General features: G+C 52.6%; 1 protein-coding gene across 1 annotated transcript; it reads right to left on the bottom strand.

Moving 5' to 3' along the window:
• Positions 1-7,345: 7,345 nt before the first annotated feature.
• Positions 7,346-7,734, bottom strand: LOC116595506 (NADH dehydrogenase [ubiquinone] 1 alpha subcomplex subunit 3-like). Its single transcript, XM_032351939.1, has one exon. It carries the CDS (start codon positions 7,686-7,688, stop codon positions 7,434-7,436), a length of 255 nt encoding a protein of 84 aa, XP_032207830.1. The 5' UTR covers positions 7,689-7,734; the 3' UTR covers positions 7,346-7,433.
• Between the last annotated feature and the right edge of the window lie 5,281 nt (positions 7,735-13,015).

Consider the following 13,015-nt stretch of genomic DNA (forward strand, 5'->3'; position numbering starts at 1 on the left):
AAAAACATGATCCAAAACATGGCGAGATTATTTTCATGCTCTAAGAGCCTCAGCCCCAGAGACAGAGTGTCTGTTAGCAAAGACAAAAGAGAAGAGTTCCCATCACACCAGTCCCACCTATGGCTGAGTGCAGTGGGGGAAACAGACCTGGGAGTGGGGAAGGGAAGGAATGGAGAGGTCAAGCTGCCACACATCTCCAGGCTTCTGGAACATGGAGACGGCAGCCTGACCTTGTCTGCTGGTTAGGTAGATTCAAAGATGCCAGTCTTGGAGCTAAAAATGTTGGGGTGCTGTCTCCCGGGACAGCAGGAGAGGGGAGAACCAGAAGAGAGGTGGGAGGACCCTTTTGTCTACCACCCTGCGGCCAGCAGTCCCAGTGAGGGGCCAGGGCACAGGGCAGCAGGGACACCCTCAGTTACTATGGTCACACTTGTCACGTATGCTCTGTCTGTGCAGAACCAAGCAAACAGCCTTGCTCTCAGCTTTGGGATCAGAAGGACCTGGCTCTTGATCTTGCTCTGCCACTTGGCCATGAGACCTGGAGCAAGCCACCTAACGCCCTAGGCCTTTGTTTGCATGTCCATGAAAAGAGGATGCTAGAATCCAGCTCACAGGAAAGCTATGGGGATTGAGCATGGTGGTCTGGGGAAGCACATCAGGCCTGAGTATGTGTTTGAGCCTAAATGTAATTGAGTCAGACCTGCATTTGGAAAATCTCAGGAACCCCCTGTGCACAGAGCCATGAGACAGAGTTCTCAGACAGAAGGAGGGGGCTCCCAGAAGCCTTCAGTGAAGAGGATTGGGTAGTCATGCCAACTTTGGCCACAAGGGTCCCAGACTGCTCCTGGGTGGTGAGAATGGGGATAGTTTAAGACCACCCATATTTCCTCCATAGGCTCTGAGAGTAGATTCTATCGATATTTGAAGGAACAGGGTCATTACAAGATCAAGAGAAGCCGTAGTCTTGTGACTAGCCCAGTCTATAAGGCGGTTGGAGTCACATGACCTCCCTCCTTAAACTTAATCCATGGAACCATGATACTCTTAGGACCCTGCTCAGACTCAATTGGTATGGCTAACCGAGGTCACATGGCTCCTCCAAGCCACCCCGGAACCCTGGACAGTCATGTGACCTGGCCACTACCTGTCCAAACATACATGTCTATGTAGAAAACTGTGCTCCTTCTTCAATATTTCTATTAGTCAGGAAATTTTTGTAACATACAGATCGTGTTAGAACAAGCACTCTACTGCCACCTGCAGGAAATCTGCAGTAAGCATTACACACTGACCACCTTTGGAGCTAACATGATTACTGTAAAAAGATGAAAAAGATTTCCAAATAATAACAGTATCTATGATATGAAGAGCGCTCCCTTAACTATAGTACCCTCATGCAATCTTGTGCTTGGCCCTGTTTGTGGTCTCCATCCCCTCTAGTATAGGCTGAACTGTGTGCCCCCCAAATCCATACACTGAAGCCCCAACTTCTGGTACCTCAGAAGATGGCTGTATTCAGAGATGGGGTCTTAAAGAGGTGATTAAAGTAAAATGAGGCTGTTAGACGATCCCTAATCCAATGGGACAGGTGTCCTGACGGGAAGAGGAGACTCTGACACACAGGGAGACACCAGGGGTGCACGCATAGAGGGACTGCCACGTGAAGAAGACAGCAAGAGAAGCAAGCGGGTGGCCGCCTGCGGGCCAAGGAGAGAGGCCTCTGAGGAAACCAGCTCTGCAGTTGGACTTTGGACTTCCAGCCTCTGGAACCCTGAGCAAATACATCTGTTTTTTCAGTCACCGGGTCAGTGTCAGCCCCAGCTCCCAGAGCCCCTTCCTCAGTTACACTAATCCCCAAGACAGATTTGGAGATTTTCTCCAAATAAACCCATCAGGATGGGGGACAAGTGAGGTCCTGAAAATGGCGACTAACAGACCTGGCCCCCGCCTGGCTGCACAAGCGTCCCCAACTCTCCAGTGATCCTGGTGCCAGGGGATCTGGAAATACTTAGGGCCCTCCATCCACAGCCAAACCTGGATCCCTCACTTCACTCCTACATCACCCAGAGGTGAGGTTCGTGAGGTACTTGGGGGAGACCTCTGGCTGCCCCGGAGTGGGGCTAGGGCACTCAGAGGGGTGATAGCAAGCAATCACAAAGCGCCCACTGTGCTCAAGGCCAAGGTGAAGGGATGTACCCCAAGATTCCTGCCTGAGTTCCAAAAGCTCCGCTGTCACCCTGTAGACTGATTCTCCCAGATGGCCCAACTCTCACCCACCCTAGACTCTCCCCTTCCTCCAAACAGGGGTCTAGTCAGGCCTGGGCCACAGCTGCAGCCACAAATCCCATAGCCACACAGATGGACCCAGCTTCTGCTTCTGCTCCATCTCCTCTGAGAACTAGGAGTCTGGGCCTGGGTCCGGCTCCCTTCCTGCCCTCCGGCAGCAGAACTGGCCATGGGTGTGGCCCAGAGGCTGCCTCATCCTCAAATACACCAGCCTGGTCCCCCATGACATTGCCAAACATGAGCATTAAAAAAAAAAAAAAAAAAAAGCTTTGAAAATCCAGAGACATGGAAGGATTTGGAAAGGCAATTCTGGGGTAGGGCGGCCCAGGACCCACCAGCCAGTCTGTAGAAGTTGCTGGACTGAGAGGCCCCAGCCTCAAGGCCTGAGTGGCCCTCAGCCTATAGTGCCCTCACCCTCCCTGGCCACCAGGAGCCAGGATGAAATCACAGTAAGAATGTGTCTGCCCCAGGGGTCACCTGCTTGCTTATTTCCTGTGTGCGGGATTAGCTCCCTGCTGCCAAGGAGCTCACTTGCTCATTCATTCCACATACATTAAGCCCCTATTACCTTGTGCCTTGCAGGACACTGACTGCGGTGTGAGCAGCGAAGTCCCATCCTCACTCTAAAAGATGGGCCAGATTGAGCTATGGCAGCAGCCAGCAACAGAGTAATTGTCAGAGAACTTGCAGGCTGCTTGGATGCTGTAGATCAACCAGCCAGACCCTCTACAGACAAGGGATGGACACCCAGGAAGTGACATCATTTCCCAAGGTCACATTCGAAAGTGCAGAGCTGAGACCTGAACACTTTCCATGCCGCTAGAGGATCCCAGAAGCCCCAGTGACCCTGGGGCCAATATGAGTGGACCTCCTGAGCTCGGTGGTCATTGCCAGACTGTGTCCTTGGGGAGCCCAGCTGAGCCCAGAACGTGTTCCCCAGCCAGGGCTCCATATGGCCATACTTCCAATGTCACATCTGAGGCCAAAAGCTGCCTTCCCCCGCACTTCCCCCACTTCCAAACTAGGAAGACAGGGCAGAATCCAGAGATGTCCAGATCTTCCCCCGCAAACCCAGAGATTCTCTAGCATTCCCTCTCTGGGGAAGTGCCACATCCCCCACCGCCCAAACTAGAAACCGTCCTTGACACTCCATCTGTCACCTGCTCAGATAAGGTGCCCTGACCCAGGATGACCATTGCCTGCCCTCCCTGCCCCCGGCTCCCCAGAGGCCAGGTCCAAAAGGGCCTTCCCCAGGATCATACTCAGTGAAAGAACAGGGGTCTGTGTCCCCGCCTGGAGAAAAAGCAAGCCTATGTCCCCCAAAGAGGACAGCTTCGGTTAAAGCTCTGCTCTCAGCAAACCAGCTCTGTGTTCAACTCTCGAGCTGTCGTAGCTCCCTGAAGCAGGCATCCCGAAATTAGCTTGGGGCAAGGACCGGGGAGTCAGGGCACACATCTCGAAACACCCAGAATGACAGCTCTGCCCCATTTCACAACAGCAGAGAGGAGGACTAGCCACAGCCAGCCAGCAGGCATGAGGCCCATACTGCTGGGCCAACACCACATTTTAGATTGAAGTTTGTTGTCTACACAACATTGGGACAATTCACACTAAAGTCCAGATTTGAAAATAGGACCGCCGACTTCCCTGGGTGGTCATGGCCCCCCTGCAGCACCCCCTGCTGCAGACGGGGTCGCCACTGTGCATGGAGCACGGTAGCTGCGGTGCCTACCACTGCCCCTGCTTCCCAACCGCCAGGCCCAGGGCCCTTACCTTCGTTCTGGGGCCTGTCTCTCCTCCCCTTGCATTTCTTCCTGGGTCCCTGTGCACGCTGGAGTTGGTGAATCCTCATTTTAGGACCTGAGAATAACCTTACTCGTGGACTAACACGGCTCCATGATGTGTCTGTTCACAGGACAGCCCATCCCTGGCCTGCAGCAGCCAAGGTGGAAGGTGCCAGCCCGCCTGGGATAGAAGAGAGGGCCACGGCAGAAAAGACAGCTTTGTCATACAGCCTGCAGTGGAGCAGGAGGGAGAGCCTCAGGGAGCCCAACAGACTGCTGTGCTGGAAGGGGAGGTGACCCTCAAACCAGGGGGGTTGGGGGCTTGTGTTTTCCTTGACAGATTCTAAAGCAAGGTTCTTTTCCCTAGTACAAGAGCATCCCCTCGGTCCTTCTGTCCCCACCCCCCGACTCAGAGTTCCCCCCACCTATTTGCTGTGCCACCAGACAGGGAAGGTGTGGGTGGCACTGATGCCTGCACCCACCCCAGAGATTTCCAGCTCACCACCGAGAAAAGGCCACCAGTGTGGGAAGGACTTCAGCGGCAAGGAGCTTTCAGCCCCACGGTGACCAGAAGGAGGGAGGAAGCTGAAGCAGAAGAAAGGCAGGGGTAGGGGGCCCCTCTAGGGACAGGGGCCAAGGGCACATGCCCTCTGGGGGCCCTGAAGGGAGGGGCAGGGGGCTTCTCGAGGGACAAGGAGATGGAAAGATCAAAAGAGCAAATCCGACCGTCCAACTGCCTCCACCACTACCCAGACCACCAACTCTGTCTGTCCCCTTTGAATTCCCTCCCTGGAAACTAGAGTACAGCCCTGACATCTTTCTGCCCCTCACCTTTCTCCTACAAGCACACACCCCTGCCAAAATGAAAAGCAGACTCCTTAGTCAAATTCACTCTGGTCACAGAGACACAAAGGGGTGACGTGGATGTCACCTAGCCAATGAAACCTTGAGTAGGGTCCCACCTCACAGCCAGGTTATGGACGCCAGACAGAACTACTACTGCCACAAACCCAGGGCTGTAAAAAACAGGCTTCAGGCAGAGCACAACTCTCTCCATTTTTCGGTGGGTGTACAAATGTCGACTGATTTATCACTCGGCGGGCACCAAAGGTTTAATGAAAACTTACTGGCAGAAAACTCAAGGTTGAGAAAACTTTGAACCATGTACTTCATATTTTCCTGCAAATCAGGAGGAGGCAGCGAAGATTTCATCTAAGCTGTGAGAAGACATCTTATTTGGGCTCTCAAGTGCCAAGTCCCCTCTGGTGCAGGGCGCAGGCCCCACCATCCTAGTATGCCGTCATTCCTGCCAACCGGCCGTGGCGGGGCACAGGCAGCCAGGAGCTCATCCAGCCTCCGGCAGAGTCTGCCAGGAGCCTTCTGGACTCTCCCGCCCAGCCCAAGCTGGGTCATTGACAGCCAGAGTCAGAAGAACAATCTGTGGGATGATAATGAGGACCACAGAGATAGACAGGACCTTCCCTGGCCCAAGTGGGTGTCCCTGTTTCCTCCTGGCAGACCCCACCAGCTCAGCCAGACTCCTGTCCCCTGGGTGTCTGTGAGCCACACAAACACACACACACATACACACACACTCCACTTCCTGGTCCTTTTTCCAGAAATCCGCTTGGGCAGCTGGAAATGACCTCTCAGGCTCCCTTTCTCACAACATCCCACACAAGCCCGGAGAGCAGGCTCTCTCCTCCGAAGTTTTACTGCCAATCCTGAAGGAAAGCAGAGTGGGAATGAGAAAATGAACGGCCTTGGGAAGACAGCCTTCCTCTGCGGCTTTACAGTCACCAGCCTGGCCTGCCAGCGCTAACGCTCCATCCGCCATGAAGCCAGCCAGCCTCCCTTTTAACCTTCTCCCTCTTCCCAGACTTCCCCCAACTGCCATCTCCAGGCCCTTCAACGGCCAACAACCTACTTTCCCAGCTTTGATTTATCTCCACCAGAGGAATGCACAGTGAGATCCAGCCCCACTCCCAGCACCTTTTTAAAAAATTATCTCAAGCCCACCCAGGCCCGGACAGACGGAGGCACAAAGACACACCTCTGGACCCTAGGGACAGAGCTGGGGCCCACGCCAGCCACGCCACGCACTCTCCCATACAGGACAGACCCACGGACACACTGACGCACCAAAAGTCTGCCCTGCGCTAAGAGACATTTGGGGTTTCTTTTGAGGAAAAACACTCTGCTCCAAAGAAGGCTCCTGACAAGCCGGGTATTTTTTTTTTTTTCCAGAGTGGCTGGATAAATTGCTTTTCTGCAAAAATAAACACAAGTGAACTGCATTAGCTGAGCGAGTGACACATTAGTTACAGATGCAAGGCCTGTCAGAACATTGAGGGAACAGCTTTTATTGGGGAAAGGCCGAGAGACTCATAAATAACCAGTTGGCAATCTCGCATAAACATTTGTGCGTTCTCATAAACACCGCCTACCACAAGCGCTGGCCCGGCTGCCAGTGCGGCCTGGAAGAGCCCTCTCCCCTCTTCCTCAGAGCACAATATGGCAGCGAGGCGGGGGCTGGTCCCAGGCGCCTCTTCTCCCACAGTCCCAGCTCCTCAGACTCATGCTCGTGTGCCGTGGGGTAGAAAGAGAGATCTAAGCCCCCATCGTCAACATGGGCCAGAGGATAAGAATCGAGGGCCAGCCCCAGTGGGACAACCGGTCCACTTTCCTCCCTCTACACAGACTAGAAGAAGAGGAGAGAATAAAGGGATATAATTGCCCTGGGGGCCGAGTGAGGAATTAACTAAAGCCAAGTGAGGAATTTAGAAAGTACAGAAATGCCCACTGAGTCCGACTCCCCTGGAGCCCATCAGAATCGTCAGAAAAGTGGGATGAGGGAAGCGTCACCCCAACTCCAAGAACATAGGCCACAGAGAGTGGCCCCTGCCTCGTCCAACCATCCACAAGCGGAGTCTGGGCTTCCTCCCACGGTCTCTTGGTCCTTGTCTCGCACCCTGGGGTTCTCTCCTCTGAGCCGAACACTTCAGAGCCACATCTAGGGCAGAGCGGGCCATGTGAGCGCACTCACGTCTGTCCTCTCCACTCCTCTTATGGTACCTGCCAACCCAACAAGCACCTGGTACCCTCATCCATCATGCCTCTCCCAAGCCAAATCCACTTTCTAGAAAGGATCCAAAGCACTAACTAACTCGTCCTGAGGTAGGAGTAACACTCTCTGTGCTCCCTTCTCGTCCCTCCCCCTCTCTTCTCGGCCACAGATGCTCAAGGCAGAGGGACAGAGTGTGAAGTGGTTGGATTTATTTTTTTTTTTTTTTTTTTTTTTTTTTTGCTTTTCGCATTTTATTGACTACAGGGGAGGGGCCTCCTCCGTTTCACAGGGCGTGCTCACAAGTTCTTCAGCCACTCCAAGCTGGGGCCCTGGGGGTCCTGAGGGTGGCTGGGCACATCAGGCATGTTCCCATCATCCCGAACGGGCACTGGATAGTTGTAGGGTGTGACCTGGTTGATCATGGTGGCGTATTTGGTGAAGGGGCTGAAAGCCGGCAGAATTATAGCGAGGCCCCCGATGGTGAAGGACGCGACCAGCACCGGCTCCTTGGCCCAGGCATCCTTGAGGAAAGTGGCGAGTCTCCCGGCCATCTTGGTCGCAGCGTCGGCTGCAGCCGCGAGCCAGCGCGCGGAGCACTCTGGGAATTGTGGTTCCTGCACCAGAGTCTTCGCTCTGAAGTGGTTGGATTTAAAGCAAATAGCTAACACTCATCATCTTTGCTGAACTTTTGAATCAGCCAAGAAGGGGGAGGAATTGCGATCTTTTCAGGGAAGTGAGTGTGGAGAGAAAGGAGAGAATGTCCACTGGCTCCGAGACGGCACTACAATGATTAGCTTCGAAACCAGCTCCACTACCACATCTCAGTAACTTCCTGTTGATCCTTCACATCCCACCATATAAAAGGCCCAAATCCTTAGACTGAGTAACCTTCTCCTATAGCCCTCCTATTTCTTTTTTTTTTTTTTTTTTTTTTTTATTTATTTATTTATTTGACAGAGAGATCACAGGTAGGCAGAGAGAGAGGGAGAAGCAGGCTCCCCGCTGAGCCCCGCTGAGCAGAGAGCCTGATGTGGGGCTGGATCCCAGGACCCCGAGACCATGACCTGAGCTGAAGGCAGAGGCTTAACCCACTGAGCCACCCAGGCGCCTCAGCCCTACTATTTCTTGACCTGGATCCATCCAGCCTTCAACTTGACTTCCCTCACTGACCCTCATGCACCTTGTGGTCCAGCCAGACAAGTTCATTCCTCCCCTCCTCAACCCTGTGTTAGAATTTTGTGCTTTCTTGTACCTCGGTCGCTCTTCCAAGAAAGCCTTTCTTTCCAGTCCTGCAAGTCCAGCTCCAGCCCACCCTTCCAGACTCAACTGAAACGCCTCTTTAGGTCTCCCTCCTTTGACCTCTGGGAGAATTTTCTCTGTTCCTTGTTGCTGAGTTTCCTTCTTCTTCTAAGTTATTGGTCTGTCTGGCCCATCTGCCACAAGAAGTTAAACCTTCAGATCTGTGTCCTATTAATCCTTCAGGTTTCCCACCCTCCCAGGCCCTCACCAGCGCCTGGGACATGGTAGATGTGTTAAATCCATGAAGGAAGATGGGGACGGCGTCTGGATTCATGGTCGTGATGGCGGTGGGGGTATGTGATGGAAATTGGCCAACAAATCCACCCCGGGCAGCCTCCCTTTTGGCTTTCATTCTGCCGCTCCACAAAGAACAGAGCTGTTGTTGCTTTGGAAGAGAAATTAAGATGCCAGGCAGGTAAAGACAGCCAAACACCATCGCTCTATTGAATCGAGCTCAGCAGTCCAGGCTCTTTCTTCCCATCAACAAATGGAATGCTTTATGAGAAAATACAAAGCACAGCCCTAGATAGAAATATTGAAGGCTTCTTGGCCAGGACATCCCTCGGGAGGGAACACAGTGTAGCCATAATTTATTGCATTCGATATTTTCGCTTCCAATCTTATTTTTATAGACATTATTTCATAGGCTGCAAGTCAAACACAGATGGAAAAGATTCCGGCTTTGTAATAAGAGAAGGTTTATGGCGGGCCAGCCCGCTGCTCTGGGTTTGTGTGTAAGTAAACCCGCATTATCATGTCCTTAGGTGGGGCAGGGAGATGCCTTTATTATGTGTTTGGACTTTGATCCAACAATTCTGCCTTCATCTCTCCCCTAGGCCAGGGCCTCTGGATACTCCCAAGGGGAGGAAGTAACAAACACCGTACTGGGGCAAGAGGGAGGAGAGATGGGCCAGCCTTTGCAATGCATTCTTGGCTCTGGCCTGACCTGCCATTCCGTGGGTCTTCAAAGGGCTTTGACCCAGGGACAGGGCCTACACCCCAAAGGGCAGAGGTGAAAGGAAGCGGACACTGTGGTGTTATACGGATGACTCTGTGTTGAGTGATTTGTACCGTCTTTAGGGACCGGGTGTGGAGATCGGACAACTGAGCTCATACTGACTGTAAAACACCCTTGAGATTTTCTGTGCACGGTATATCGCAGGTAGTCTCATCCAAAGAACTTATTTTTTAAAGATTTATTTATTTTTTTGAGAGAGAGAGAAAGTGTGTGTGCGTGCCTACATGAAGCGGGGGAGGGCAGAGGGAGAGAAGCAGACTCCATGCCCAGCATGCAGCCCAACACAGGGCTTGATCTCAAGACCCAGAGATCATGACCTGAGCTGAAACCAAGAGTCGGACGCTTAACGGACTCAGACACCCAGATGCACCCCCACCACCCGTCACCACCAACAAACGTTCTTAAAAACATCATCTGGGCGTGCTTGGTTGACTCAGTCGGTTAAGCGTCTGTCTTCAGCTCGGGTCATGATCCTGGGGTTCTGGGATCAAGCCCCTCTTCGGGCTCTCGGCTCATTGGGAAACCTGCTTCTCCCTCTCTCTCTGCCTGCAGCTCTGCCTGCTTGTGTTCTCTCACTGTGTCAAATAAATAAATAAAATCTTTAAAAAATAAAAAATAGGGGCACCTGGGTGGCTCAGTGGGTTAAAGCCTCTGCCTTCAGCTCAGGTCATGTTCCCAGGGTCCTGGGATCGAGCCCCACATCGGGCTCTCTGCTCAGCGGGGAGCCTGGTTCCTCCTCTCTGCCTGCCTCTCTGCCTACTTGTGATCTCTGTCTGTCAAATTAAAAAAAAAAAAAAAAAAAAAACTTTAAATAAATAAATAAATAAATAATTTAAAAAAAAATAAAATCATCTGGTTTACGATATTCATAGTCTGCATGTACTAAGGTTTGTTCAATCAGCCTCATTTAGTCTGCAGAGAGAAAGAGTGTGCTCAGGGAGAGAGAAGGGCAGAGGGCTGTGGGGAGATGTAAGAAGGAGAAAGGAGAAAAGGAGAGGGAGATAGAGAATATGGAAGAGGACCAGACCAGAGCAGGGGGTCAGGAGGTCTTGGCCCCAGGCGTGACCCCCACACAACCACAGACACACTGCTAACAGCTCACCGTTTGGAGTTGAGTGAGGGGCCTCGAAGCCCTGCCGCCCAGCCCTTCCTTGTTTCGCTCTCTGGGTGGGCAGGAAGCTGCCCCCAAGAAGCAATGAGAGCGGGTGTCAGAGAACACTGGGATTGGGGAGGAGGGGGCAGAAGCCACATTCAGCTGGGAGGGTGAGAGGAAAGCGAATCAAGGTGGATGGGCCCCTCCGGGGCCTTGGGAAGGGTGACCTGTCCTACTCACCAGGATCCTGGGGGATTCCACTGGAGGAATGGCGGTGTGAAGTGAAATGTTATGAGAGCCCGTCCTCCAGCTCTCCAGCCATGGAGAGCCTGTCAGTAGGGCTCTGGGGGAGAGGAACGCCCCCACCAACTGCCTGGCAGCAATGGTATCTTTGATGTTTTATTATGCAGGCATTTCTACTGTGCACAACTGCAGGAGTACGATTCTGGGGGAGCCATCCTTGAGGGAATCCCTGAGTGTTCAAGCAGACCCGAGGAAAAGGGGATCTGCACCCCGAAAGCCTCTGCCCTCACTGGGCCCAGTTACTAGTGCTCTGCTGGGGCAGTCACACCTCCACGGCGGCCTGGCCAGGGATGGAAAGCTTTGCATCAGCAGTGGATGAAGAATCTGCTTCAGGGGCGTCTGGGTGGCTCAGTGGGTTAAGCCGCTGCCTTCGGCTCAGGTCGTGATCTCGGGGTCCTGGGATCAAGTCCCACATCAGGCTCTCTGCTCAGCAGGGAGCCTGCTTCCCTCTATCTCTCTCTCTGCCTGCCTCTCCGTCTGCTTGTGATCTCTCTCTGTCAAATAAATAAATAAAATCTTTTAAAAAATATATTTAAAAAAAAAAAAAAAAAAGAACCTGCTTCAGGCGGCAGTGTGTGTCAGGAAAACCGTGCCTACCACCTGGGCTGCTTGAGAAATCAGCCCCAGGTGCCCAGTACAACAGACGGAAAACTGAATTTCGCAAAAGGTTATAACCAGGTGTGGAGGGCATGGTGCATTCTGGTGACTTCCCGTCCTTGGGGAAACAGGGCACGTGTCCCCGATCCTCCCAGCACTAGATGTCCCAGTGGGTTCTCTGTCCATCACAGGGCTCTTCCCCAAGCCTCACCCCTAAAAACGGAGTTTGAGCCCTCTCTCTGTGCCCTTGGACTTCACTGTGGGAGCCCCCAAATTCCCTTTCTGTTTAAGCCCATTTGGATTGGTCTTATTTTCTTCTAAAGATTTTATTTATTTATTTGACACACGGAGAGAGATCACAAGTAGGCAGAGAGGCAGCCGGGGAGTTGGGGGGGGGAGCAGGAACCCTGCTGAGCACAGACCCCCCCCAATACGGGGCTCCATCCCAGGACCCTAAGATCATGACCCGAGCCAAAGGCAGAGGCTTAACCTGCTGAGCCACCCAGGTGCCCCTGGATTGGTCTTCTGTTGCTTGCTGCTGCTAATGTCTCAGCTGATATACCAGGCTAATTATGGACTAGGGAACATTTCAAACCAAAGAACTAAATCAGAATAAGAATGAGGCACCCAAGGGTCAGGGTTCCATAGGACTTCGGGAGAGAAACATAGAGGCAGCTGCCAGACCCGCAGAGGACGGCCAGAAGCAGTAGCACCCTTAAAGGTGGACACGACCCACCTCTGTTCTGAGCCCCACTCTTCAGGAGACCCACATTTCTCACACACACATACACACACACACAAATGCACACACGCGCACACTCACGAATGCACACATGCACGCACATGCACAGTTAAACACATGACGGCCCTAGTCCTTGTGGAGAGGGCCCTCCGCGCGAGCACAATATGATCTCTAACCCTGAACATCCACGCTCATGGGTAACGCCGTCCAGGCCCCAGCAAAATGCTTCTCCACGACGTTTGAGTTGCATCCTTGCATCAAGAGGAGACTGTGTTCAAATGCTATAAACACATGCGGGTCGTATCGCTGCTGACACAGACAGGGCCCTGCGCCCTGGAGGACCGAGGGGTGGAAGCACTCGGGGGAAGCCAGATGAATTCACTAAGTCCTTCCTCTCGCAGAGCAAGAAGGCAATAGAAGGAGGGCAGCAAACATGCGTTTTCTTGCTTCTCTTTGTGGTTCCAGTGGTACTCCCCAATTAGCAATGCTACAGGTGTATGTGGGCAGCCACAGAACACTTTCCAGTGTAAATCACTCATAATTCTCCCACATTTGCAGGTCCTATGCAGGTCAAGATACAGCATGCATAAAGTGTGAGCCTGATTCTTTACATTGGCAATGAGACAGATGTGGAACAACTATAGGATTTTATTTTTATAAAAATTTTTATCAGATCTAATAAATTGGCAAGACTTAAATTAAAAATTCAGCTTTGGAGCACCTGGGTGGCTCAGTCGGTTAAGCCTCTGCCTTCGGCTCGGGTCATGATCCCAGGGTCCTCGGATGGAGCCCCATATTGGACTCTCTGCTCAGCAGGGAGCCTGCT

The sequence above is a fragment of the Mustela erminea genome, chromosome 7 (genome assembly GCF_009829155.1).
Source record: "Mustela erminea isolate mMusErm1 chromosome 7, mMusErm1.Pri, whole genome shotgun sequence".
NCBI lineage: Eukaryota > Metazoa > Chordata > Mammalia > Carnivora > Mustelidae > Mustela > Mustela erminea.

Bases quoted from the DNA above. Each gene is read 5' to 3' on its own strand.
- LOC116595506 (XM_032351939.1), bottom strand. From the start codon at position 7,688: ATGGCCGGGAGACTCGCCACTTTCCTCAAGGATGCCTGGGCCAAGGAG.